Below are 27,873 nucleotides of genomic sequence, written 5' to 3'. Positions count from 1 at the left end.
TTGACTAGTTTACCTAGCTTTGAATGATAATTTTGACATCATAATTTTTGAAAATCCATTGATAGGACATAGAATCCTTTTGAATTTGGACTTGACTTGTGTATTTTTCTTTTCTTCACAGGTTTTTAGTGGCCTTGTGGTCATTAAAAAAAAAAAAAACATAACAACATAAACATAGATTCAATCACTTCCTCATTCTCTCTTTTATTATAGTACTTTTGTGTTTGCTAGAATACAATTAACGCAATGAGGAACAGAGAAAACAGTCTACAATAAGAATAGCCAAAATCTATATTCTTCATGGTAGATTTGAACGTATCCTGGCACAAGGAAGGAAAGCGCTAATCGCACTTCAATCACAAGGAACCTCTAAATTTCTGTGTTGTTCTAACAATTTGGCACTTGAGTTTGGACCTTCTAAGATGGGCTAAAATTCTCCTACTGGTTGCTGCTTGCAGCATTATTTTCTTTCCTAAAAGCATCTGGCCTTTGCTTGAACTCCTTACTCCTTTCAAAATTTTCCTTTCGCTTCAAAGTTTTCTGTTTGAACAAGTCATTAAGGAGTGGGTGAAACTGAAAACACAGAAAAACAGAGCAGTCTAATGAAAAAGAAAACAGTAAAAACTCACTTCCTACCTGAAACAGCGATCCAACTTTATCTTCAGATTCGTACATTTACCAAAGAATTTTCCATATGGATGGTCTAAATGGCACTGTTGCAACTGCTCAATAATCTGCACAAAGCAGAGCCCAGAACCATTTTTTACTGATAGTACCGCAAAATCTTTATCATCAACAAGTATTATTGGCTATATGAATTGCATTACACTATTTGTGCTCTATCAACAATCAAAATTGTATATTGTAATTAGTGATGACACATGGTCAAAAACTGGTTGCAACAGAGATATTCAAACCCTAACATTCAAAACAAAGCCCAGGGCTATTTCACAGTATCCAACAAGAAACAACCATCTTGCAGTGATATGTCATGGAGATGGAAAGATATAATGAAAATATGAACAAGAAGAAATCGATACAGTAATTAATAAATTTAAAAATAAAATAAAGAAAAAGCATATGTTTAAACTCACTTCTGCGCGCATTGGGTGTTTGTGTAGGGTTTATGTTATTATATACACTACAATGAATGACAATACATACATATATAAATATATATATGCTCAATTAACAATGTTTGGATTTAGAGATTGTTTGGTTAGTTTGGTTAGAGGTAAGTAAGGAGCAGAAGTCTAACTTCATGAGAAGTATCGAAATCTATTTTTGCTTAACTTAAAGTCTTAACTTCTCGGAAAGTTAAGGTTCATACATCTTCTACAGTAAAAAAAAAACTTAATCAGTAATATTTAAATAAGTTTTAGTTATTGTCTCTCAAATAAAAGATGATATATTTTTTTAATAGAATTTATAGTAGGAGGCTAACCTTTTTCAAGAAATAATGTAAAAATATTAATACAAATTTATTATCGAACAAATAATCTATATTGATAATCTACATGCCTTATCTTGATTGAAAGCAAATAGATTAAATAAATAATACTCCCTTAGACTCTATATATAATATATAAAAGATTTTCTAAAATTTTTTTTATCCCTAAATGTAAGGACTTGTTAACATATTTTTTTAATGAATAGACCATCATATCCTTATTAAATAGGAAAGAGAAAAAGATAAATATTCTCATTAATTTATTTTTAAAAAATTTATTTTTTATTTACAATAATTAAAAATAAAATTAAAATATTGTTGTATTGTTAATTAGATAATTAACTTTTATTGATTTATGTGATTCAATTAAAAATATCTTATATATAAAAATGGAAGAAATACACAACAAGTAGGTATTTTATTTTCAAGATGTAAAAGGATTGATAAGAAGAAATAACATGACTCGTGAGGCTAATAGTAGTTGGTTTTAGTGAAAGGATTTTGATAACTTAAAATACGAGTTTCAAGTTTCAATCCATATAAATGCAAAACTTCAATTAAAAGAGTTATTTTCTAGATGCGGCCACTAGTGGACTATGGGACCCAAGATAATGCACGTGCTCCTCACATGATTAGCAATGGACCCGCTGTGCTGAGAAGGAATAACTGCCCCAGGCGTGTCATGTCGGAAGTTGAGAAACTCGGGAACTAGGCACGTTATGTGTAATTTTAATTAAATAGTTTTACTTAAGCCTCTTATTTGTTTCCTCTTCCCAATGCTCCAAATAATAATAATAATAATGAAATCGCTTCTAACCAATAAAATCAAGACTATATGAGAGAGGAGTGAGCTCTCGCACCATCAATCTAAATGTGAAAAAACTTTTATTAAATCATAAAATTATTTTAAATTTTCATATTTTTTTCATTAACGTTGTCAGTCAATTACTTCTGTATAGTTGTTAATTATTATTTTTTAGTTGTTAATTAACAACTATTCAATAATGATTGACACTTTTAATATAATAAATTGATAACATGAGGAAATGACATGAGACTTTACATCACAATAATTTTTTGCATTTTCATATGACTTTTCTTTATTTAAATTGTTTGGATGAAACATGAGAGTGATTTTCTCAATATCCACCCCCCCGGCCTTTTTCACCTCTCCTTCCTTTTTCTCATTCTACTTTCTTCAAAATCTTTTTCAAAATACTAAATCGGCGTCAAGCTGCGTTTGATTAACGAGAAAGTCATTTAATGAAGTGAATATCACAATTAAAGACCCTTGAAGATCATTAATTATGTTATAAGACTAAACGATTCTAATATTATTTTGCAGACCAAAGCACCACAACAAAAAAATACTCTATATGTGTATATTATCTACTCTTTTAACACCAGCACCCCATTATTTGTTTAAAAAAAAAACACCCCATTTTAAAAAATACAAATCTCATTCACATTTTAACAATAATTATTTTTTTATTAATAACTCTAAAAAATTAATTTGGGAGTGAAGAAAAACAAGTGTTGTGATTTAGGAAATAAGTTCTTATTCGAGAAAAAATAAGTCTTATTTTTATTTTAACAACAACCAATTTTGTTATTAACAATTCTAAAAAATTAACTTGACGGTAAAGAGAAATAAGTGTTGTAATTCGGTAAACAAATCTCCATTCGAGAAAAAACAAGTACTATTTTTATACTAACAATAATTAATTACTTTATTAACACCAACAAAATATTAATTGGTAGATGAATTGTTATAACCTAGAGAATAAGTCTCCATTCAAGAAAAAACAAGTCTCATTTTTATTTTAACAACAATTAATTCTCTCGTCATAATAAAAATACATCAGGAGTAGTTTTTTTTACAACAAATTTTAATTACATTTAGATCCTTTTATTCTATAAAGTAATATTAAAATTCTTTGATTTTGCAATTTAATTAATTATCTTTAGGGATCCTTGATTGTGATTTTCCCTTTATGCTTGACAAGTGTGAGAAAAAAGTGTTTTAAGTGGGCGTCTCTAGTAAATGATGAGATTTTTTTTTTTGAAAAAATGACAGTAAAATTTCTGCAAAATATGTAAATAATAATTTAATCTTTTAAAATATTATAATTTCACTGAAGTCTCTTAAGACTTTTTTATCATTAATAAATTTATCTAAATGACCAAATTACTCTTGTTGAAAATAAAATGATTTACAAGTTTTGTTTAAATAATCACAACTTTTCTTCTTATATTTGCAACAATGTAATAGTAAATTACAACTCTACATGTTAAATTCTTAATTTGTTATTGTATTGTTGCAAGTATAAGAAAAAAAGTTGTGATTATTTAAATAAAACTTGTAAATTATTTTATTTTCAATAAAGGCAATTTAATTATTTATATAAATTTATTAATGATAAATTTTTTTAAAAAATTTTATTAAAATTATGATATTTCGAGAAATTAAATTATTATTTATATATTTTAAAGAAATTTATTGTCATTTTTTTTTAAAAAGAATTTCGAATTTCTTTTTCTTCCACCCTCATTGTGTACTATATTTCCCTTTTCCCTGGCAATTCGACCATTGAAGTTTTTTCAGAGCATCACATTCGAGAATCTTTTAAAAAAATTATTCGCCAATGAAATTGTTTATTATTAAAATGATAATATAAACTTTTTGGATATGTGAATATGAAAATTATATTCATACTTTATGACCTCGCCACGACATAACAATCTCATGTCATTTTTTATGTCATGAATTCAATTATTAAAATTATACACTTGTTACAACAATAAAAAAATAATATGTGAATATTACTTTGATTTCTCCACCCATTAAAAAAATTAAGGGAACGATTAGAAAAGGAGGAGTATAACAGCCCTCTGGGTCACCACTGCCTCTCCAGGATCATTTCCCAGCATTGGACAACACACATGTCACCATATGATTGCCGGCTTTCCCACTGGTGGTACAGTGGTTATTCCTCACCCCACCCTCACGGGGGTCTTTTGGAACCTCCCCAGACTCGAACCTCCAACCTCTACCACGTTAACGAAGTTGAGGCGAAGTCTGGTACCATTGAGTCAAGTGACTCAATGGTACCAGACTTCGCCTCAACTTCGTTAACGTGGTAGAGGTTGGAGGTTTGAGTCTGGACTTGACTCAATGGTACCAGACTTCGCCTCAACTTCGTTAAGGTGGTAGAGGTTGGAGGTTCGAGTCTGGGGAGGTTCCAAAAGACCCTCGTGAGGGTGGGGTGAGGAATAATGTGTGTTGTCCAGCGCTAGGAAAAGGCTTTCCCGCAGTAGTGTGCAGGATTATTCCCCTTGTGGAGAGCCTCCCCAGATTTGATCCTCCAACCTCTCCTACATAACAAAGTTGAGGCTGAACCTGGTACCATTGAGTCAACTTGACTTAATAGTATCAGGTTCAGCCTCAACTTTGTTATGTAGGAGAGGTTGGAGGATTGAACCTGGGGAGGCTCTCCGTAAGGGGAATAATCCTGCACACTACTGCGGGAAAGCCTTTGTCTCTTGATGCTCACCGAAAGGGGTGGGGTCGCCCTATTGTGGGGCCTGGGGAGAGAGTGTCCAGCGCCGCAAAAGACCTCGGGTGGGCGGGGTGAGCGGAGGGCTGTTACAAGGAGAGATATAATGGACTTTTGTGCATAAATTTGATTTAATTAGTTAAAAGTCAAAATCATTGAGTTAGTTATAGAAGATATATTCGTGGACCAGTTTATGCAAAACATTTTAATAATATATTTGATCTGTGGATAAAAAAAAATCACCTCTAGCTGATTTTGGAAATGAATCATATTTTAAAATATTCAAAACCCCATTTATAATTTATAAGAACTGTATTTTTTATGACTATTGGGTCAATTTACTCTTTAAGGAGTCAATAAAAATATTAAAGTCCAAATCATTGCAACGCGCTTGTTATGGAAACTAATGTGAACCCCCTGCATTGCACTGGTATGAATGAAACATGAGCAATGGTTGAAAGAAACAATAACAAAAGGAAATGGATTAGAACAATTTGAATGGATATGATGTTCGAATATAAACACTTGTATTTATTAAAACTTGCAATGTTAGAATATCAATATGAAATTGATTGTCAGGGAATACAATATTGGAGAAAAAGAATATGAACACTTGTATTTGTTAAAACTTGCAATGTTAGAATATCAATATGAAATTGATTGTTAGGGAATACAATATTGAAGAAAAGAATAAACATTAATTACATTCAAAAGTCATGGCCCACATTTTGAAATATTTCCTTATATATAACATCCTACGCAGATCATGTTTTTGCTTTGAGGTCATCATTAAGTAATAATCCATCAATGTTTCTAACCCTTGATGAAGTAACATATAACTAATCATGAGAGAACACTTCTTTAAGAACATAGACTCCAACTTTTGATAAAGATTGCCCTTAACTTTTATTTATTGTTATTGTAAAGGACAAGACAATTGAAAATTGCCTTTTTGCACATGGTAAATGGTAATCTCGTTTCATATGGATTCATATCCATCATGTGAATATAAACCTAATCAGTAGGTTTTGAACAATTCAGAGTTATTCTTTTAATAAAATGTTTATCAAAAAGAATAATCCTAAACATGGTTCCATTTCACAACCTAGAAGCTTGATCAATGTTTCTCAGAAGTATTACTAGAACACAAATTTTAAGACTCAATTTGTGAGGAGTCATACCGAAACAATTGAATGTTTGAAAATTCAATTGTGTAAAGCTCATTGAAGCCATCAAACTCCTGATCTCCCATGCAAAGTGAAAATAAACTAAAGTAGTCAACTTCCTTATCTAGTAATAATGAGCAAAGATAAGAATTCACTTAATTAACTATATCTATTGTTGGGGCTAAAATTGCTCTTTTTATGAAGAACTTAGTATCCAAGTAATTCCCAAGCAACTTTGGACAGGCAAAAGATAATATTCCTTCAATAGGATTTGAGAAATCATTGACACCAATAGTTGGGGTAGTATTTTAACCTTATAGGTGCCATCATGTGGTAACCCTAAGGTACCATCACCAAAACGTATAAGCCACTCTATTTCAATCTCATGGGTTTGATTGGTGTCAATTTTGTGCGTTGCACGGTTGTGAATGAAATAATTTTATGATCTCTAATTGAACATAAAAATAGAACAAAAGGAAACAGAGTTGAACAATTGAACTTATATTAAGTTTGAATGTTTAACTTATGTACCAATCAAACCTAGCAACATTGGAAATTATGATGGAAAAATGTGTAAACACTTTAATTACTTTAATTCTAGTCCATCAACTTGAAAAAGATTATTTATGCAAAAATTAAATTAATAAAACTACCAAATATATCAATAAAAGTTGAAACAGATTGTTAGAAAATTATTTTTCGCATATGATCATATTACAAACAACATAGTTTATATACTCCTCAATTCTTCTAAGCCTTTATTTGCCTTTATTTGTGCAAGCCTTTGTTGCACAATGATTAATGAAAAGTGTAATAGCCCAAGAAATAATTAATTGACCTAATAAGTAAAAAATAAAATACAGTAGGAATAAAACATAACAAAATTGCTTATTCCACATCTATATTTAAAATTATAGATTAGGAAAAAAAAGAGGAAAGGTTCTAATCAGTGTTTTTAAAACTGAACCGAACCGGACGGTCAAACCGATCCAATCATCGACTAATCTGGATTTCGGTTTGGTTCATATGAGAAAACTGTTTTAGAGGTTGAGCCGTTTTGAACCGATGGTCAGACCGGGAACCAGAATCAAGTCAGGAATCGGATCCAATTTTCAAAACTGGACTGTTCAATTTTTTTTTTATTTTTTATCAATTTTTTTTAAAAATAACTAATTTTTTAATCACTTGATATTATGTTATATCATATGGCTTGTTAAGTTATGATAAACTTAAAATATTTAGTTTTTTTAAGTTAAATAGCAATTTTATATGTATTTCTTATATTTAGATTATTATATACATATATAATTTTTTTTAATTCAATAATTACGTCACCGGTTTGACCATTGCTCCAATCCAGTTGAACCATACGAACCGTGAACCGCTGACTTTTTCGATTCAATATCCGGTCCAATTTTGAAAACATTAGTTCTAATATATTGGAAAATGCATCTTTTTTTTTAATCTAGCTTAGGGTTCAAATCTTAGTTTGGCCATTAATTGAGTATTGGGTATTTTATATTTTATTTCTAACATTTAAAAAATTTATTGAAATTTAATTACTAAAATATTCCTGCCCCAGTTTTTCTTGTCATTACAAAAAAAAAAAGAAAAGAAAAGAAAATAATAAAAGAAAAGAAAGAAAGAAAAAATAAAACCCTCCCATTTGCCGGTCAATATATTAGGAAAGAGGAATTGGGAAACTTTCAGATTATCTTCTTCTCGCTCTCCCGAATCTTTTCCTCCTCCGACACGATTCCTCTGCTCCTCTATTGTCCGTTGCTGTGGTGCGAGTGAGTTTGATCTTCGGCTTGTCTTTTTCTTCCTCGATCTTCCGTCGTCATGTGTGGTGTGTGTGGGATTGAGTTTTCTTCTCTTCCCCTGCTGCTGAAAGTCTAAAACAGGGGATGCTTGGAGTGCTTAGCCATCAAAAAGTTTGAAGGAAAAGGAGCTAACATGGATAGGTACTTTTCCAATATTTTGTAGTTGCTTCTTTGACGAATGATTTAGAACTATAGTATGTATTTTTCCTTTCTCTTTCTAAGCTGAAACAGGATAATTAATAAATTTGTTGTGGTTGAAAGTTATTGTGAAACCTCTTTGATGCATAAAAGTTGATTGGGTGTTGGATTATGCACCATGACATGTTTTACTGGTTTAGTTGTTGAGGCATATTAGGTATTTTGATGAAATGTGCCAAAGGGATTGAAACCAGGGAAAAAAAGAAGAAGAGCAACTGAATACTAGAGATGAATATTGGCTAGATTATAGTACACGAGTCATCTAATATTCATGTTTGTGTAAAAGAAAGAAAAATGATAAATTTATGACTCATAAATGTTTTTGCGTGAATTATCGATTAAGAGTCAAATGAAAAGACGTATTTTGAATGTACATTGTGATGGATGTAACTGTAGAATAAACACTTACAAATGTTTTACTTAATGGTTAGGAGATATATTTTTCTTTTGGTTGATTGCCAAGCACTAAAAGTAGGATCTAGCTTCCGTACTCATCTTGGTGCTCGGCGCCAAACATTGCGTTTTGCAGTGTTATTTGTTTTTCTTTTCTTTTTTTTAAATCACAAAATTATTATTATAATAATAAATAAATATTATAAAATTATTATTTTAATATATAATAAATGTATAAATTTAACTTGTTAAAATTTAACTAAACAGTTTAGATAAAAAGTTTGATTTGAACAGCTCAAAACTGTACTGAACAAATTACAAAAAAATAATTTGAAGAGTTTAAAATAGAAGTTGAGTCTAACAAAAATAGTTAGTTTTTTACAATGTAACAAAATAATGTTTAAATTCCAGTTAAAAAGAAGTACTTGTATTTAATATCTGATTATACTTTGAATGATAGTAACTCTCATAGATGGACAACTGTACAAAATTAATAAAATAAAAAAATATTTTATAAAAAATATTTAGTTATAGTTCTAATTTTTTACTATAATTTTAAACTGTTCAAATTAAAATTTATATATGAACCATTCAGATCAAATTTTAATAAGTTAAATTTATTTATTTATTAAATGTTAAAATAATAATTTTATAATATTTATTTATTATTATAATAATAATTTTATAATTTAAAAAAAGAAAAGAAAAATATAACACTGCAAAACACAATATTTTGGTGCTGAGCATCATGGCGCTCATCCTAAGATGAGCACCGAACCGAATCCCTAAAAGTAAAGTTACTAAATATCTTTTACAAATGGAGAGGATTACAAGGGGAATGATTAAAGTTGTAACGGTAAGTTACGGATTGGATTTATGGAGGATGATTTTCTCATTTTCATGTGATCTTGCTTTTACGACTAGACGTTTGAAACTGCCTGAAAGAAACCTTTTTTTTTTTGTTTTTTTTTTTGTTTTTAACGAAGCTTGGTTGCTGGTTATAATGGTTGCAAGGTGACTATATTAGGCCTTTCTTGAATTGCTCAGCCTTATTAGCACTTGCGAATTTAAATATGAATCTCAATCTTGTGAGAGAAGTTAGCTAGTAATTTGACTATTTGAAATTTGATTTATGAAGAGGTTGGAATTAATGAATTAAGAACAATTATATTTGATTTGAGATGTGTTATATAGTTGGTTATAAATATTGTGTATAACTTTTATTTGAAGAGCATAAAGATAAAGGTGGCTAAGAATGAAGAAAAGTTATAACGGGATCGATAATAAGGAAAAAGCTTGGATTGAAATTTGACAATGATATTCTCTTTGATCGCTTAGGTAGCTATTTTGGTGATTTCTTGTGAGATTTGCTAATGGGTAAATTATATTTATTTGGAAAGATCTCAGGTAAGTAAATAACGTCTCCTATAATTTAAAGTAATGCTTTACCTCTTGATGGATTTTCTTTTATTCTAAATAAATTTTTATTATACTTTTATGTTCTAATATCATGGAGTCTTAGAATTTTCTAGTTAAAGTATGTAAATAGTCTTTACAAGGTTTGAAGTTATTTATGTAATTTTTCTCACAATTATTTTGGTTTTCCAAAAATATTATACATGCATGGGTTGGGTAATCTACCTTTGAAAAGATCATTTATGCATTATAAATTAAAGAACAATTTGAATTACAAGAATAGTTAGATTCCATGCATGCTAGAAATGTTTTATACGATTGAATACAGAATACTAGTTGTTAACAACACTTTTATTAGCATTTGGCGTGTCATGGTACACCTAGTTCGCAATATGCATTGGAGGTGCTAGCCTAATATGACGGCTAACACACATGAAATGGTGGATATAGTTTTGTGGATATAATCTACGCTTGTTATTCGTAAGCTTTATGCTTGTGCCTATTTTTCATGGCTTTTTGCCATACTGAATATGTTACTTATCCTTATAGATTGTGTATCCACGCCTATTATTTATTCTGTTTAAGTCTTAAAAAAAGATAAAGTTTTTAAACTATATTTTTATTTTTATATAAATAAACTTTGTTGAGTTTATTTATAAATTTTAATTTTTATGCCTATCATTTCTTATATTCTTAGTTATTCAAATATCATAATGATGATTTGTTCTATGGTTGATTCTCTTTCACCATTAAAAGCTAATTTATTTCAAAGATTCAAAGTTCAGTATGCCCATCATTATTGTTTACTTATGTTTATAATTAGGGATGTTATTGGCTTTAGATAATAGAGTTGAACCTGCATTATGGGTAGACTCTGAAGAAGTACTTATGCTAATAGTCAAATAGAAAGTCTTCAATTGCACATTGTCTCTTCATAATATGAATGTAAAGTCCTATACCCATTGTAATTGTTTTGTATCTTAGTTAATTATGCTCCACGTATTTTTTAAGTAGGATCCTTGCCTAGTTATAGTTTAGGGGTGTGGTGTTGTAAGAATTTCAAGAGGTTAAATTTTAAGGGAGCAATCTATTGAAACTTTTATAGAGAAAGAAAAAGCTTGACATTTTTCTATTTATATAAGGTCTCTCTTAGTAGTAGGTCCTCTACATGATTCGTGAATCTAAGGAGATTAGCAAGTTTTTCTAGTTATGAAAGACTTTAAGGGTATGAGTTATTCCATGTTCCAGATCGTTCACACCTAATTTTTGAGCTAGGACAAAAAGAGTTTCAAGAAATTTGATTGAACGACAAATCTATCATAAACAAACTATGTTTAATAACTATATCATTGAAATAGATAGATAGAAGTATTTTATTCAGGAATGAATATGAATATTAAATATTAAATGAAGAAGCTTGATCAATGTTTCTCATAAACATTATTGAAACACCAACCTGAGAATAACCTTGTGAGGAGGCATACTAGAACAATTAATAGGGTTTAAAAACTTATTTGTGTAAACTTCAATAATTAAAATTAAAATTACTTTATGCTATATTTGAATATGTACAAATTTCAATTTGAATTTCAGCCAAATCTATTATTTATATAATTGAAAATGTATGTATTTGGATTTGACCCAAATTTAAAATTAAATTTAAGTTCTACCTCAATCCTTTTGTAATTTGAGGACAGCGTATGCCACTTTAGACGGCGAGCACACGATAGAACTTTTCGGTAGTGATTTGTAAGTTGTAAATAAAACTTCAGGAGGGAGTATATCACATTTTTTTATATCATGGATCCTTTTCTTTTTATTTTATTGTAGAAGAGTAAATATTTTTCTGTTTAAGTACTCCCTCCATTTTAAATTATAAGATAATTTTAAATTTTTTTTTCTCAAAATATAAGATAATTTAAAAAATAAAATTTCATTAACAATACCTTTTCAATACCAGGAGTTAGAATTAAAATGATAGTTTTTTTTTTACCTCTCTATTTCTATATGATTACAATAAAACATATTTGGATTTCCTTTTGTTTTCAGGATAAATAAAATCTGTTTTGAATTGAAAAACTCAATCAACTTGTACATATGCAAAGGAATGCTTTCTTGGAAGATACTCCTATGATCCTATTTGTAGGGCAGATAGGAGAAAAAATTTGATCCTATTTATAAGATATTTGTCAATTTTCAAGGTTTCTCTTTACTTTCTTGTTCTTATTAAATTCTTTGAATAAAGATACTGATAATAAGATTTAAAAATATTTATTAGGGGTAAAAGTAAAAACTTGTTAAATTTTTTAAAAAAATTTAATGAGATTTAAGGTTTTTTTTTATTTTTAATAAAACATATTAAAGGTGATTTATAAATAAGACTAAAGGAGTACATAGCGTAGCACAACACAGAACAAAGAGCTTGAGACATGAAAGTAATCAAGGAATTTGATACTGAAAATATGAACATTTTTCTTTCTGTCTATAACTAAAGTAAATTGTTTGAAAAGCACAACACAATATGAACAAGATTGCCACTTTTTCTTTACAAAAGACTTACAAGATGCACAAAAATAAAAACAAAGTGCCGGAAAACTAAATTTATGATTGTGAGACTGAGATTAGCCGCTTCAGAGTTTAAGGGTGTCTTCAAACCTATTTTCCAGTTCAGAATGATGATCCCCCACAACGGTTTTTTTAGTGTTATCAGAACCAAATTTCAAGATTTGATTGTCTAATTTAATTACCCGCCATTTTTGTGTCACAGAGCTTCAGCCTTGTGGTGCTGAGACAGAGACAAAAAAGGGTTGTGGGTTTTGCCGTGATGGTAGAGAAGGAACAATGCTGCTGTGGGCACCATTAAAAAGAAGTTGAAGCTGAAGCTTAAGTGAAAAGTGTGTGTGTGATGAGGATGACTGCGTCACAGGCGTTTTCAATTTGTAGTTAGTGAGAGAGAGAAAGGAATGAATCATTAATCATTTTGGCTAAATGACTGGAAGACTCTCGGTTCCCTTGTCCGTTAAGTTTACCAAAAGGACTTTTAAAGTGTTATTTGATTTTTAATCTTTTGATCAATTTAAAGTGATGGAGCTTTTAAAAAATGAATTTGATAAGTGAGATATTATTTGATCATACTATTCTAAGTTTAATCTCTTTTTTTTTTATTTAAAAAATAGTTAATTTATTAAAAATATAATTATCATTTAAATAAGTAATAATTAGATATCAAGTTTTTAAAATTATATTATAAATTGAATAAGAAAAAATTAGCTCAATGGCCTCAAAAATTATAACTCTAATAAATTATGGATGAAGTTTTTAAATATTTTGAAATATGGCCCATTCATAAAATTAATTAGATGCGTTTTTCCTTTTTTTATCCTCAAAATAAATTTATTATTAAAATAAAATATATTTGATTTAACTAATCTTTAACTAATTGAATCTTTCATTTTTATCATTAAAAATTGTATTGTGTGTGTTCTCTTTTTAATTTATCATCTCTAAATATTTTCTTCATCAGATTTTTGGATCTAATTCTCTTGAATCATTATATTCAACCCTTGCATAGTGCTTTTCTTCATCAAAATTTTTTATAAAATTTTTCTTGGATCACCATCTTATATCATAGAGCTTTTTCTCTCTCTCCTTCTCTATTTTTCCCATATATTATGAAGATGACATTAGACATTGAAAAGGAAACTTCGTTATTGATCTGCGATGCTATATCATTGATATATGACTGTATATCAATGATAAATAAATAGGTAAGTTTTTACTGATATGACTTATATATTAGTGATATATAATAGTATATCATTGATATATTATCGTAAATCAATATAATCAGACAATTAGATATAAACTTATTTATAATTGATATACAGTCATATATCAATGATGTAGTATCGTAGTTCAGTAACACGAAAAATACATAATTATTTGCTCAAAACAGATGAAACAAAATCTCAAGAAATCCTTGCTTGAACTTTGGCTTTTGTAACAGAGTCTGACCGGACTTTTTCACCTTGAGTCTACAACTTTAGTGTGGCTTTGTATAGAAGTTATAGTTTCGAACTTCCTCAACTCGCATTCGTGATTTTTCAACCTAAATTGTGGCTTCCAATCTGCTTCGCCTTCTTTTCGTGTTGTCTTCTAACTGAATCTCTAACTTCATTTATCCACCGATGTGAATTATTCCATCATCTACTATTAGTTTCTTTGCCATCATGACTGCGGGTGTAGTATTGTCTCCACATCTTTAGGTGGGTGAAAGCAAAACCAGTGTGAAAAAAAGAGAATAAAGGTATTATGATATTTAAAAGTAGTTTTGTCTTTCAGATTAAAGGTAAATTAGGAAACGTCCATTATCTTAATTTAGAAAAGGGAGGGTTATTAGTTTTATTTAGCCATATAATGTTGACTAAATTTGCTAAAGTCCTATTGAATAATTAATCATGTTAATTTTTAACATTAATGTATAATAAAAATTACAAATTTTTATCCCATTTTTTTAAAATTAAATTTAAAAAATATAAATAATTAGAGATCAATTTTTTAGCATTATAGATCAAAATTTATATTATTTAAAATCTTTATCACATTTTTTAAATAAATTTCAAATATATTACATTTGTATAATAAATAAATCATCATAAGTTAATGTCTTTTTTAGTAATTATACATTCAAAAGTATATTTTATTATCATAATTCAAATAACTTTCAATTTATCAAATTGACTTTTAAAATTTATAAATTTAAATGTGAAATTTTTAATATAAAATTTTAAATTTAAATTCTTAACTTAAATTCACCCATCCAAATACAACCTGAAGGAACTTGACTCCTAATTGCCCATGCAAATTGAATTTGAACTAAAATACTTAACTTTCTCTCCAGGTAATAATGAACAAAGAAAATAATTCACCTTATTTTCAATTTCAATTGTTGTCTGGCCCCTAGAATTGCTTTTCCATGAAGAACTAAAAATTTATGTAAAGAAAAAGTACTGTATGAGCATGTCAGACCTCTCTTTTTAAATTGCATAATATACTTCCTTCATTTTTATATATAAAATATTTTTACTTAAATTATATAAATTAATAAAAATTAATTATTTAATTAAAAGTACAGTAATATTTTAATTTTATTCTTAATTATTATAAATAAAAAAATAATTTTTTAAAGTAAATTAATGAAAGTATTTATATTTTTTTAATTTAATGAGAATATAATAATTCATTTATAAAAAATATATTAATAATTCTTTATATTTAGAGACTAAATATATATATATATATATATATAGATGAAGGGAGTATATCTCTAAAATTAATTAGCGAATAACTTCGCACGGCATTATAAAGGCGGCTGCTTCGACATCTCAAGGACGTTTGATATGAATGAGTAATGAGGAAACACTGGGAAAATTAAATCATTGGAAAACGATGCCCATTTTTAAAAGTCAATATCTTTTTTTTTTGCCCCCAATAATAAAAAGCCACTATCTTAAACATACTAACACGATAGAAAAACAACCATAAATGCAAATACTTATAATTAAGGACGACTTCCTTGTACATTTATGATGATCACTCATCATTAATGATCACCATTAATGATCATAGAATGTGAAATCAATTCATCAAATTATCAACTATCAACTATCAAAATTGCAGTTATAAATTTTGAAATTATCAAATACAAAAAAAGAAATTATCAATTATCAGATTACTTGTTGTTAATTTATCAAATTTTAATAAAATATTAAAATTAGAAATTATTATTATAAAATAGTTTTGATAACCTTTTTTTGAAAAAATAAAATAAAAGTTATGCAAGGTCAAACAATAAACTTAACGATGCACGCACATAATTCTTGAATTGAAAACAATTTCATTGATAACACGCTCTTGAGTATGATAATTGTAAATTGTAATAAAAAATATAATATAGAAAAGTTGTGATTATATATGATTAATTAATATAGATATTTAAAGTTTTGAACACAAGAGTACTCAAACGCATAATTCATGAGTCATGAAGTTGTGATTATTAGAGGTTATATGTCAAGCCCTTAAATAGTAAGTTTCTTCAAACATGCATTATATAAAGATCGGAGATTGCCATCATCAATTTATAAAAAAAAAATGATAACTTATAATAATAAGTTGTAAATGACTATTGCCTAGTTGTCAATATTTTTAATTAAATTATCAATGTAAAAGATTTGAGACTTAAAAGTATTTTGTAAAATTCATGAGATATTTTAAAAATAAATTTTCTTTTATAAGACCTGAATATAATTTTTCTGTTTGAAAAAGTGAGCATTGAATTTCTTTTCTTTCACGCTCATTATGTACTATATTTCTCTTGTCCTTGTCGATTCCACTATCCAATAAAATTTGAATCTTTTAGAAAAATTATTCATAAATAAAAACTATCACAAAATTATTTATTATTAAAGTGATAATATAAACTTTTTTTTCAACATAGTAACTATTTGTTAATCTTTAACTGTTAACATTTTTTTTTTGCAGGCCCTTGCATTGTATATGATTCTTGTCAAAAGTCACTCTGCTTCAAGTTTTTTAAACCTGAAGTTGCTTCTTTCGTTCAAAAAAAAAAAAAAAATCCGAAGTTGCTTCCTTTTTTCTAAAACACTTACAGTTCGTGTTTTATTTATATTGACCCGTTGACAACTCATTCCCCTCTTTGCATATTTCATGTAACTCCTTGTTAGGGCTTGTTTGGATAACACTCAAAAATACATTTAAACTACATTTAAAATATACTTTTGTTAAATCTAACAAAGAGTTAGATCTTCCAAATACAGTTTTGTTAAATAAAAATTGAAAACCAAACACATACTTAACTTTTAGATTTGCCCTCTAATTTCATAGAGATTTTGAGGATAAAAGGTATTTGTAATCTTTTGAAGTGTGATCATTACTTTTTTTAAAGTGTTTTTATTGATAATGACTTTATATTTATTGCAAGGTATTTAATAGGGGTAAATATAGAAAAATATGATTAATTAAAAAGTAGGCAACTATTTTATTGGGGGATAAGATTTAATTAAAAATATTTTACATTTTTTTAATGAAGGGAGTATATTTTTTCTCATCAATAATTTATACAGAATAAAATGAAAAAATTATGAGAAAAGTTATTAACTCACTTATGAATATGATGAAAAAATAAAATTCTTTTCCCTTCATCATATAAAAAGAGTACAGGAAGGCAGGAAGAAGTATTTTATTTCTTTCTCTCTTTCACCTCTGCTTCCTTTTCTTATTCCACTCTCTTCAGAATCTTTTTCAAAATACTAAATCCGCATGAAGCTGCATTTAATATATCCTACGTCTACGAGAGAGTCATTTAATGAGAAACAATGTCTCAAAAGTGTGTTTTCACCGTGTCTCTCTCATTTGATGGGTACTATATTACCCTTGTCGATTCGACTACCCATTGAAGTTTTTTCAAGTCCAAACTCAGTCTTCTTCGTGTTCCTTAGCCCCGAAGTTGCTTCATTGTTTCCAATACACCAGCAGTTCATATTCGAAATATACCTTTAAAGCATTCTCATGAAAGCTTATTCCTTCTTTCTTGGTTCTATTCATATTGACTTGTCGTCAACTTCTTCCTCTTTGCATCTTTCATCGTAACTCTTTCTTAGCCTTTAGTTGTGCTCTCTGGTTTTACTTCAACGAAACCGGGAAAAAGCACGAGACTGATTCTGTGTTTTAGCCTTAATAGCATTGCACAACAAGTGATCAAATGATGGAGATGATGATTCGTGATGGAAGGGAAAAAGGGAGTACCAGCTTAGTTGACATTGTGTTTTCTTGGACTATTGAAGATGCTGTCAACGAAAATCTTTATAAAAACAAGGTAATTTCCCCTTTCAAGTATGCTATATTATTTTAATCAAACGCTCTTTCTGTTCTTTTATGGTGGTCTAGCTTCTCTTCTGAATTTCTCTTTTACATATATAGAAAGTGAAATGTTGAACTCAGAACTCTAAACAAAAGGTTGCAATGAAACTGCTTAATCAATATTTCAAGTGAAATTAAAGCCATAGTTTCTGTCAGGTGCCAAAGATCCCATTGACGTTTTCGACAGCATCAGAATACATGAAATCCTTTATTCCTTCACTGATTGAGGAGACACATAGTGATCTGTGTTCGAGCTTGAAGGGCATTTCTCAAGCCCCTGCTCGTGAAATCCTGACATACAAGAGGCTGAAGAAGAGGCAGGGCTTGTTCTATCAAATGACGTTGAATGGGACTAGTGGTGGACAATATGAACCTGAATCTGGAGATCTCATCGCCCTCACCGATAGCAGGCCAAAAAGCCTTCAAGACTTGAACAAACCTAGAAGATACTATCACATTGCTTATGTTCAAGGATCAAACAATGGTCAGATCACAGTACTTTCATCAAAGAGTATGGAGATTGAACCAGACATGGGGAGCAAGAAGGCACAAAAGCTTTACGCTTCTTACCTCATAAACTTGACAACCAACATTCGTATTTGGAGGAGCTTGAGCTCACAGCTGAAAGGCGCCAACTTGAATGTCATTGGAAAAGTTCTGCAATCTGATACAGAGGTGAGGATCAAATCAAATAGAATTTAATACATGAACATCATATTTCACAATAATTAATATGAAAGATCAGTAATCAATAATTGAGACACATTCGATGCCAACTTCTAGAATTTTCACATGTCTTATGTTATAAAAATCTGTCTAGGAAACATCACCTAAATCAAATATTGTTATTTAATTAATTAATATGCATTGTGATGCTGCTTGAGGTTTTGATGAAAATGTATTATGTTCGTTGTTATAGCTCACTTGAACACTACACAACATACCTAGCAAGTTTACTAGTTCTCCAGATAGTTATGAAGCATCCATGTTGAAGCTTTCATTATGTCTTATTTTATAGATTGGAAGGAGCAGTCACGTTTGCCCTCCTATAGAGCACCATGATACAGACATTTCCATTGCAACAAACATAATCAGATCTCAGAATCTGAATGAATGCCAGGAAGATGCTGTATTAAGTAGTGTTGCAATGAGGAAATGTCATCACAATCACACTGTGAAACTTATATGGGGCCCTCCTGGGACTGGCAAAACGAAGACAGTGGTTTCTGTGCTATTTTCCCTATTCAAACTAAAAACAAGAACATTAACATGTGCTCCAACAAATATTGCTGTGTTGGAAGTGGCAGCACGCTTGCGCAGTTTAATTAAAGATCAACTTCAATTTGATACCTATGGGCTTGGTGACATAGTGCTTTTTGGGAATAATTCTCGAATGAAAGTTGATAATTACTGGGGCCTTCCTGATATCTTTCTTGATTATCGTGTTGATAAGCTTGAGCAGTGTCTTGATCCACAGAGCGGTTGGAAGCATCACTTGGAATCAATGATCAGTTTGCTCGAGAAACCTCATGAGCAGTATCTCTTATCTAAGATCGATGCAAAGTATGAGGAGGTTAATGATCTCATGTCATTAGAGGAATTTACTAAGCTTAATTACAGCAATGTAGAGCAATTATATCTCTCATACAAGCAACTTGAACTTAAAGATGATTATTTGACATTGGAGAAATTTGTAAAGATGAGATTTAGTTACATTGAAGATCAATACCTTTCTTATAAAGTTGAAGTTCAGTTTATAAAGAGGAGATTCGGTTTCATAGGTGAGAATCTCAAGTCTTGCTTGAAAACATTATACTCAGAACTACCAACTTCACTTGTTCCATTCAAGGTGGCAAAGAAGATGTGTAGAGCACTTGATTTGATAGAAACCCTTCAAACTTGTTTGTGTCGAAATGAGTTCATAGAAATTCCCAATTACAATGTTGATGGAAAAGGAAATTCTGTCAGCCAACGAGAAATTCCTATGGAGGAAGGGGTGCAAAGAGGTTCCATCTGTAGTGGCAACCAGATTCATCAAAACTTTGCCAAGCCTATCCAAGATTCATTTATGTTTGTGGGAACAAATATTCCAATAAAAGATGTTACATTTTGCTTTGGAAGGCTAAGATTGGAAAGAGATGAGTGTCTTAGGATACTTAGATCACTTTCTTGGAAAACTTCACTTCCACTATTTAAAAACCAGTATGAAATAATCAATTTTTGCTTGAACAAGGCGTGCCTAATTTTTTGCACTGCGTCGGGTTCCATCAAATTGTTCAATGAAGGAATGACACCCCTACCCTTTGTAGTTATAGATGAAGCAGCTCAACTCAAAGAATGTGAATCTATTATACCTCTACAACTTTCAGGTGTAAGACATGCTATTCTCATAGGTGATGAGAGACAACTTCCTGCAATGGTTAAGAGCAAGGTAATAGAGTTTTGTCATGATGTCTTGCTAGAGGCTATAACGAAATATTCTAGGTTATTCACTTTCCAACTTAAAATTTTAAATCTAGAGGCTTTTTTTCCTTTTTTTTTTTTTTTGGGGCCAAGCAAGTGGCACTTGAATTTATATGACTGAGCTGTCTGGGTTCATTCTTTGCTATTGCCTACTCTTTAAAATTAAATTTCAAGTACAAGGTATGATTGGCTATGTTTCATCCATTCTTCAAATCAAACAAGTTTTTATGTAATAGGGTATCTTAGAGGTTATAATAAAACTATCCGAAGTTTTGACTTGATTAGTTTTTGACGTGCTTGTTTTGTGTTTGTGTAGATTAGATAAGATCACTTTCTAATGTGTAGATGACAATCAAATTTCAGATTTCTGATGAAGCTGGATTTGGAAGAAGCATGTTTGAGAGGCTGGTGTTTTTGGGATATAATAAACATCTGCTTAATGTCCAGTATAGAATGCATCCATCTATAAGCTTCTTCCCCAATAGGGAATTCTATGAAGGGAAACTTGTGGATGGCATGAATGTCAGAGATTCAAATTATAGTAAACGCTTCCTAGACAGAAAAATGTATGGCTCCTTCTCTTTTATAAATATAGCCAAGGGCAAAGAGCAATATGGTCAAGGACAGAGCTTGAAGAACATGGTGGAGGTTGCTGCCATCACAGAGATTATAAGAGGGCTTCATAAAGGTTCCTTTCTTTTTAAGGATCACGTGTGTTTCTTTCTTTTTTCTTTTTTTTGCTAACTCTTATGCATGAACACTCTACAATTGGTTAGACAATTGACAGTACCTACTTGAGAAGACTTGTTTGAATATAAGAATGTCCCCATGTGTTTTTCTGCTATAGGGTTTCTCAGCAGCAGAAGGAAAGTTAGCATAGGAGTTATATCTCCATATGCTGCTCAGGTCTTTGAAATCCAAGAGAAAGTGAAGAAAAACAATTTGGTTTCAAATGGTGACTTCTCTGTCAGTGTTCGTTCTGTTGATGGCTTTCAAGGTGGTGAAGAAGATATCATAATGATCTCCACTGTCAGATTTAATAGGTCTGGAAATGTGGGGTTTCTTTCTAATAGACAAAGAGCAAATGTTGCTCTTACTCGTGCCAGGTATGTTACTTATTGGGACCAAAATCAGATATGTGTTCAAGAATTAAAAACTTGATCTTAATAGGGATTAAGGCTCTCTAACCTTGAAAGTTATCTGGATTTAGATTCAATGAGTGGCACAAATCCATTAAATCAATGGGTGTCTCACTTAAAAAAAATTATTTGATTTAATTGAATGACTATTATAGATTGTCATATAATACTCAAAAAAGTACTAAAATTGAAATTTTTAAAGGGAACAACATATGTGAGGAGTGTTCTAATTGTGAGAGTTGTTTTGAATTTTTGAAAGAAATGTATCTTGATAATTTTCAAGTATTGATGAAATTTAATGATTATAATTGAAATTTAAATTACTCATTGGGTGAGTGGATTTCAGCCACTCACAGGGTCCAAATCCTAGTTATCTTCATCTAGATTGAGGAAAAAATCCAAGAGTGAAAAATTATAACTAATCATGAAGTTAAACTTTCTACATTCATCTTGTTGCTTCCAAGCTTGTAAGTATAAAAGCTTGAGTTGATTAGAGCTTGTTTATTTTTTTTGGTAGGCATTGTCTCTGGATATTGGGAAATGCAGAAACTCTAAAACATAGTGGCTCTATTTGGAAAAAGTTGATAAATGATGCTAAGCAAAGAGGGTGCTTTCATAATGCTGATGATGACAAGAACTTGTCTCGAGCCATTAAGGATGCTTTACTTGAGCTTGAACTAATTGATGAATCAAAGTCACCATTTAAGTCACTCAGCATAAAGGACAAGACTAAGAAGTCAGAAACAGGTGCTTCAACATCTTGGTAATTCACATTGATCCATAGCTTTTCCCTGAAGGCTTGAAAAACTCTCAAGCACAAACGGTCAATACATTATCTACACCAGCAAAATGAATATGTTGATTGATGTTATTGCTTGTTTTCAGAGCTGACTAATGTTCATATGTTTCAATACCAGAGGTTCATCTAGTGGCAGTTTCCGAAAACCAGGGTGTTGATGAAGAAAAGATTCAAAGTGAATGATCTTATTTGTCGTGTTTGTAAGATGTTTGTTTTTTCAATCCCATGAAATTATTGTGCATATATATCAATTAGGATTCAATATGAAATTATTGTTCGGATTAAAATTATTATTGTGTATATATATCGATTGAAATTATTGTGTTTTCAAGTCAAGCAATTTTTTTTAAAAAAGGAGAAAATATCACTCTGAGTTATTATATTTTAATCGTGTTTTGTTTTTAACTTAGATAGGTTTTTTTTTTTAATTGTTCTTTATCCTTTTTATTTGATCCATTTGTAAGGTTCATCATTCTAGATTCAAAAATGCCAACAAGGATTATGAACTAACTCAAACATTTACTTTACTAATCTGAATTTAACACAATTTACTTCAAATCAGCACATAATTTAAAATTTTATTATAAAGATTAGAGTTATATCAAAATTGAATTTAGTTTCTATTTCATTCAAATAGTTAAAAAATAATAAAATGGATGTAATTAATATATAAGATTTTCAATTTACAAAATGCATAATTAATCCAAGTTTGCTCAATTATTTTCACAAGATAAATTTATTAATTACTAATTTTTAAATTATTGTTGTTGTTATTAAGTTGAATTATTCAAATCTTCCCTGAATTTTGAGTCAAGTATAAATAACCATATTAGCATTTAAAACCTAATGATGAAACTCCCTAAATTTATTGATTTGTGCGGTGAAGATAACTCTCCACCTTTAATTATCAATTATATATCATCTTTAATTTCATTTTTGTGTGTGCAATAATCCCCTCAAACGTTAAGTTATTTACGTGTAAGTAATGAACAAAACTAGTAGTATGGGAAATATATGCATAAACATTAGAAGGCTAAATTATACACGCTTACTTTAAACTTGAAATCATGTGTATATAACTCCCTTAACCTTTAGAATTTAATAATAAATCTTTCTAAAATTCTAAGTTTATGCAAATAACCCCTAACTATTAATTATATACTCTCTTAAACTTTATTTTTGTATGCATTTAAGCCCCTAAACTTTGATTGACATACAGATAACTTGATTAAATTTTATAACCCAATTAAATTTTAAGTTATGTATAGATAATTAATATATAAAATTAATCATATGAAATTATCTGCATAAATATAAGAGTTGATGGGAGTTAATTGTAAAGTTTCAAATGTTAAGAAGGTTATATATACATGGTTCAAAGTTCAGAGGAGTAATGTATAATTTGGCCATGTAAGAAGTTAGGCGGGTGCATTGTAAAATTATAAATTATTGTTTAATACCAAAAAATTATAAATTGTCAAAGTGTATAATTAATCCAAATTTAAGTTACATATGTAAAATCCTTTTCAACTTTTTTTTTTTTTGAAAACTTGATTTTTATAAATTTCAAGTTAATAATTTTCTTTTGTAACATCAAGAGGCATTAAATTCTTAACCTATACTCATATTCCGCCCCATCCTTGCCTCTTTAAGTTAATAAACTTTAAAAGTTAATGTAAAAAAATTTTCTAAAACCAACAGATGTTGAGTTTAGCAAAAAGAACTAGTTTTTCATAATTTGACAAATTAAAATTTAAATTTTTATTGAAAGAAATACTCACATCTAGTGTTTGATTATGCCTTAAATATAGATGATTCTTATTCATAAGAGGACACTTATGAGCAATTAAAAAAATACTTTTTAAAAATATTTACAGCCTGAAGTCAATTTAGTAAGAGATTATGCAAATTGTTCTTAATTTTTAAAAAATTATAAATCAACTAAAGATATGTAGTTAATGTTTACCAAAAAAAATTGTATTTAATAAATTTTCCTAATCTAAAATCATACAAATTAGATATTTTTAATCAACATGAATACATATTTCTTATTCTGAGAGGGCAAAATTTGTTTACATGGAAAAAATTTTAATGAGTTAGGTCCCAAGAGTTTAAGAGGATTAGGACATACGTTCAAGTGAAGTTAAGAATATGAGTTGTCCCAAATAACCTGTTCTAAAATTCAAGTTGAGTTAAAAAATTTAACCAAGATAAAAATAAACTTTTTCTTTCCTGAATTAGATATCCTATGAATTAAAAAGGCTAATCTTTAATGGATTATGGTTAGGCCACTTAACCATGTTATTTATAAAAAATTTAAAATTTGAAAAATAAAAAATGGAAGGAGTTTTGATATTACAACCATACAAGACAAGCAGATTTTAAATGAATCAAGATAAAATTGTTCAATTTTATGTATTTATGATGTGAATTTTTTCAACTGCATGTAATATCCTATTAAAACTCATCATTTAGGTATATTCTTTTTAAAAATCATAAAAAATAAATAGATTGATGGGTTAACTTATTTAATCCATCAATTCATAAGAGTTGGGTTAGTTTAAATTTTTTTTAATCTATATAAAAATGAGTTAAACCCAACCTTGCTCATATAGATCACGTTAACCCATATTTATTAAAAATATAATCAAGAAATTAGTATATTCAATTTTTTATAATAGTAAACACAATATTTTAAATTTGAGTTTTCATCTCTTGAAAAAAAGGAAAAAGTCTATGGAATACTCTATCCGTTTTCAAATATAGGAAAAGTTAACTAATTTACATAGTTTAAGAAAGTTGCTTAAGTTTAATAGTTATGTTTGAAATTAAAAAAAATTGGACTAAATCATCTCTATTATTAATAAAAAAAATTTATCTAATGAAAATAAACTTTAACTTTATAAGGGACAATTTGAAAAAAAATCTAATAAATGCTTTTTAAAATTTATAGTTTTGCTAACAAATAAAAATAAAAAGACATACGATAATTTTTCTTATATTTGAAAACAAAAAGAACAACTACTTTCATTTAGATGTAATATTAATTCTTTTTTTGTGAGAATAGACTTAATAGTAATTTTTTAAAAAAAATTACTCGTAACCCAACATTTTCCTATAAAAAAAAAAATGGAGATACACACAACTAAGCATGTCGGTGTTGGTTTCAAACCCATAATTTCTATCACGAGAGGGGGTGATGTTGCCACAATGACAATACATAAACTTAATAATAAATCAATGTGATATATTAGCACTGAATATTTAATGGTTATACAAGAAAATTATTTTAAAATTAATAAAAATTAATTTTTACATTAAAGCCATTATCCTAGTAAATGTCAAATGTCACACTCTCTCAATTCTATCTTTTTTTTTTGGCACAATTCTCTATCTCTATTCTTCTCTCTTTATTTTAAATTATAAGATAATTTTAAAAAATTATTCTAAAACACAAGAAAATTTAAGAAAAATAATATTTTATTAATTATATTTTTTAATATTATTTTTTAAGTAGAAAGAGAATTAAAATAATATTATAGCATAATGATTAAATATGCAGTGATATTTTTAAAAATTTTATGATTTTATTATGGAAAAATAAGTTTACAAATTATCATTAATTTATTTTATTAATATATATAATTTTATTTTAAATTATCTTATACTTCAAGATGAAAGAGCATCTTACTCACATTGTTCAAAAAGTTAAGAGTACAATTTTTACTTTGTTTTTGGCCAACACAATTTAAGCCTTTCATTTCCTTCCCTAGCAAATGGACGTCGCTGCTTTATGTCCGTTGGAATGATTGATGTGCCTTGTCAAGTCACACAACATAGCCCCCACTTTCATTGTTTCAATTTTCTTAGCCTTGAAGAAGTTGGTTCCTTTCCTCGTCGATCGAAACCATGAAGAGAAGCAACCAAACTACCCTTCATATTATAAACACCTTTAATGCAAAATAGTAATTATTTTTTTTTAAATTTTTTAACAAAATTTACTTATAACCCAACGTTTTCCTATAAAAAAAAAATGAAGATACACACACCTAAACATGATGATGTTGGTTTCAAACCCATAATTTCTATCACGAGAGGGGGTGATGTTGCCACAATGACAATACATAAACTTAATAATAAATCAATGTGATATATTAGCACTGAATATTTAATGGTTATATAAAAAAATTATTTTAAAATTCATAAAAATTAATTTTTACATTAAAGCCATTATCCTAGTAAATGTCAAATGTCACACTCTCTCTATTCTATCTTTTTTTGGGTATAATACTCTCTACTTTACTCCCTCTGTTCAAAAATAGATAAGACATTTTTTAAAAAATTAGATGTTAAAAAATATAAAGTATTTTTAATATTTTGAGATGTAATCATTGTCTTTTTTTTAAAAGTACCCTTATTGATAATGACTTTATATTTATTATAGAGTATTTAATAGGAATAAATATAAAAATATAGGGTTAGTTTGAAAGTAGGTAACTACTTTATTAAGGAGTGAGATTTGATTAAAAATATCTTTTATTTTTAAATGAAAGGAATACTTTCTTTGTTTTAAATTATAAGATAATTTTAAAAAAATTTATTCTAAAATATAAGATAATTTAAGAAAAATAATCTTTTATCAATTATATTTTTTTAATATTAATCCTTGAGTAAAAAGAGAATTAAAAATAATAGTATAATATAATGATTGGTTGTGCAAGGATATTTTTAAAAATTTATAATTTTATTATGAAAAAATAAATTTGTAAGCTGTCATTATTATAATTTATTAATATATATAATTTTATTTTAAATTGTCTTGTACTTCAAGATGAAAGAGCATCTTACCGACATTGTTCAAAAAGTCAAGAGTACAATTTTTACTTTGTTTTTGGCCAACACAATTTAAGTATTTCATTTCTTTACCGGCCAATCGGACGTCGCTGCTTTATGTGTGTTGGAATGCTCGATGTGCTTTGTCAAGTCACACAACACAGCCCCCACTTTCATTGTTTCATTTTTCTGAGCCTTGAAGAAATTGGTTCCTTTCCTCGTCGATCGAAACCACAAAAAGAAGCAACCACACTACCCTTCATATTACAAACACCTTTAATACAAAAATAGTAATTATATTTTTAAAATTATTTAAAAAAAGAAATAAAATTTAAAAACTTTAATTATTAAACAGACTCCCTACTAAATTAGTCCATCTAATCTTATTTATAAATTATTTTCAACATATTTTATTGGAATCAAGAAAAATCTTAAACTTTATTAATTATGTTCTAAAATTTATGAAGTTTTCAAAGTTAATCTTCTTTTTTATAATAATAAAAAAGTTAATTTTTTTTATTTTATAAATAAGATAAAAGGAGTATCTTAAGGCAGAAAGTAACTATGAAGTAGTTATTATTGCTTCTACCTTGTGCCAATCATTGACTTGTCAGTATCTTCGCATATTTCATCTTGGTCATCTCAAACTCTTCATATACCAAAAATCTTTCTTCTCCTTCATCTCCTCTTTCCTTTAG

The 27,873-nt window shown here is 28.6% G+C and overlaps 1 protein-coding gene across 1 annotated transcript; it reads left to right on the top strand.

The window, feature by feature from the left end:
• The first annotated feature begins 17,651 nt into the window (after positions 1 to 17,651).
• LOC129297633 (helicase sen1-like) lies at positions 17,652 to 22,649 on the top strand. Its single transcript, XM_054935973.1, has 7 exons — positions 17,652 to 17,897; positions 18,098 to 18,616; positions 18,960 to 20,372; positions 20,768 to 21,092; positions 21,252 to 21,510; positions 22,061 to 22,290; positions 22,461 to 22,649. The coding sequence occupies exons 1-7, from the start codon at positions 17,784 to 17,786 to the stop codon at positions 22,523 to 22,525; spliced, it is 2,925 nt and encodes a 974-aa protein (XP_054791948.1). The 5' UTR covers positions 17,652 to 17,783; the 3' UTR covers positions 22,526 to 22,649.
• Positions 22,650 to 27,873: the final 5,224 nt, after the last annotated feature.

Source organism: Prosopis cineraria, unplaced genomic scaffold (assembly GCF_029017545.1).
Source record: "Prosopis cineraria cultivar Desert tree isolate PC_DT_omini unplaced genomic scaffold, ASM2901754v1 PC576, whole genome shotgun sequence".
Taxonomy (NCBI): Eukaryota; Viridiplantae; Streptophyta; class Magnoliopsida; order Fabales; family Fabaceae; genus Prosopis; species Prosopis cineraria.
The sequence above is the reverse complement of the archived record's forward strand: the minus strand, read 5'-3'. Positions and strand labels throughout refer to the sequence as shown.

What these genes read in the sequence shown, in the direction of transcription:
- LOC129297633 (XM_054935973.1), top strand. Translation starts at nt 17,784, where the DNA reads ATGATGGAGATGATGATTCGTGATGGAAGGGAAAAAGGGAGTACCAGC. An exon ending in CTGCAATGGTTAAGAGCAAG is followed by an intron (nt 20,373 to 20,767) that starts GTAATAGAGTTT and finishes ATCAAATTTCAG; the next exon opens with ATTTCTGATGAAGCTGGATT. An exon ending in GACTAAGAAGTCAGAAACAG is followed by an intron (nt 22,291 to 22,460) that starts GTGCTTCAACAT and finishes TTTCAATACCAG; the next exon opens with AGGTTCATCTAGTGGCAGTT.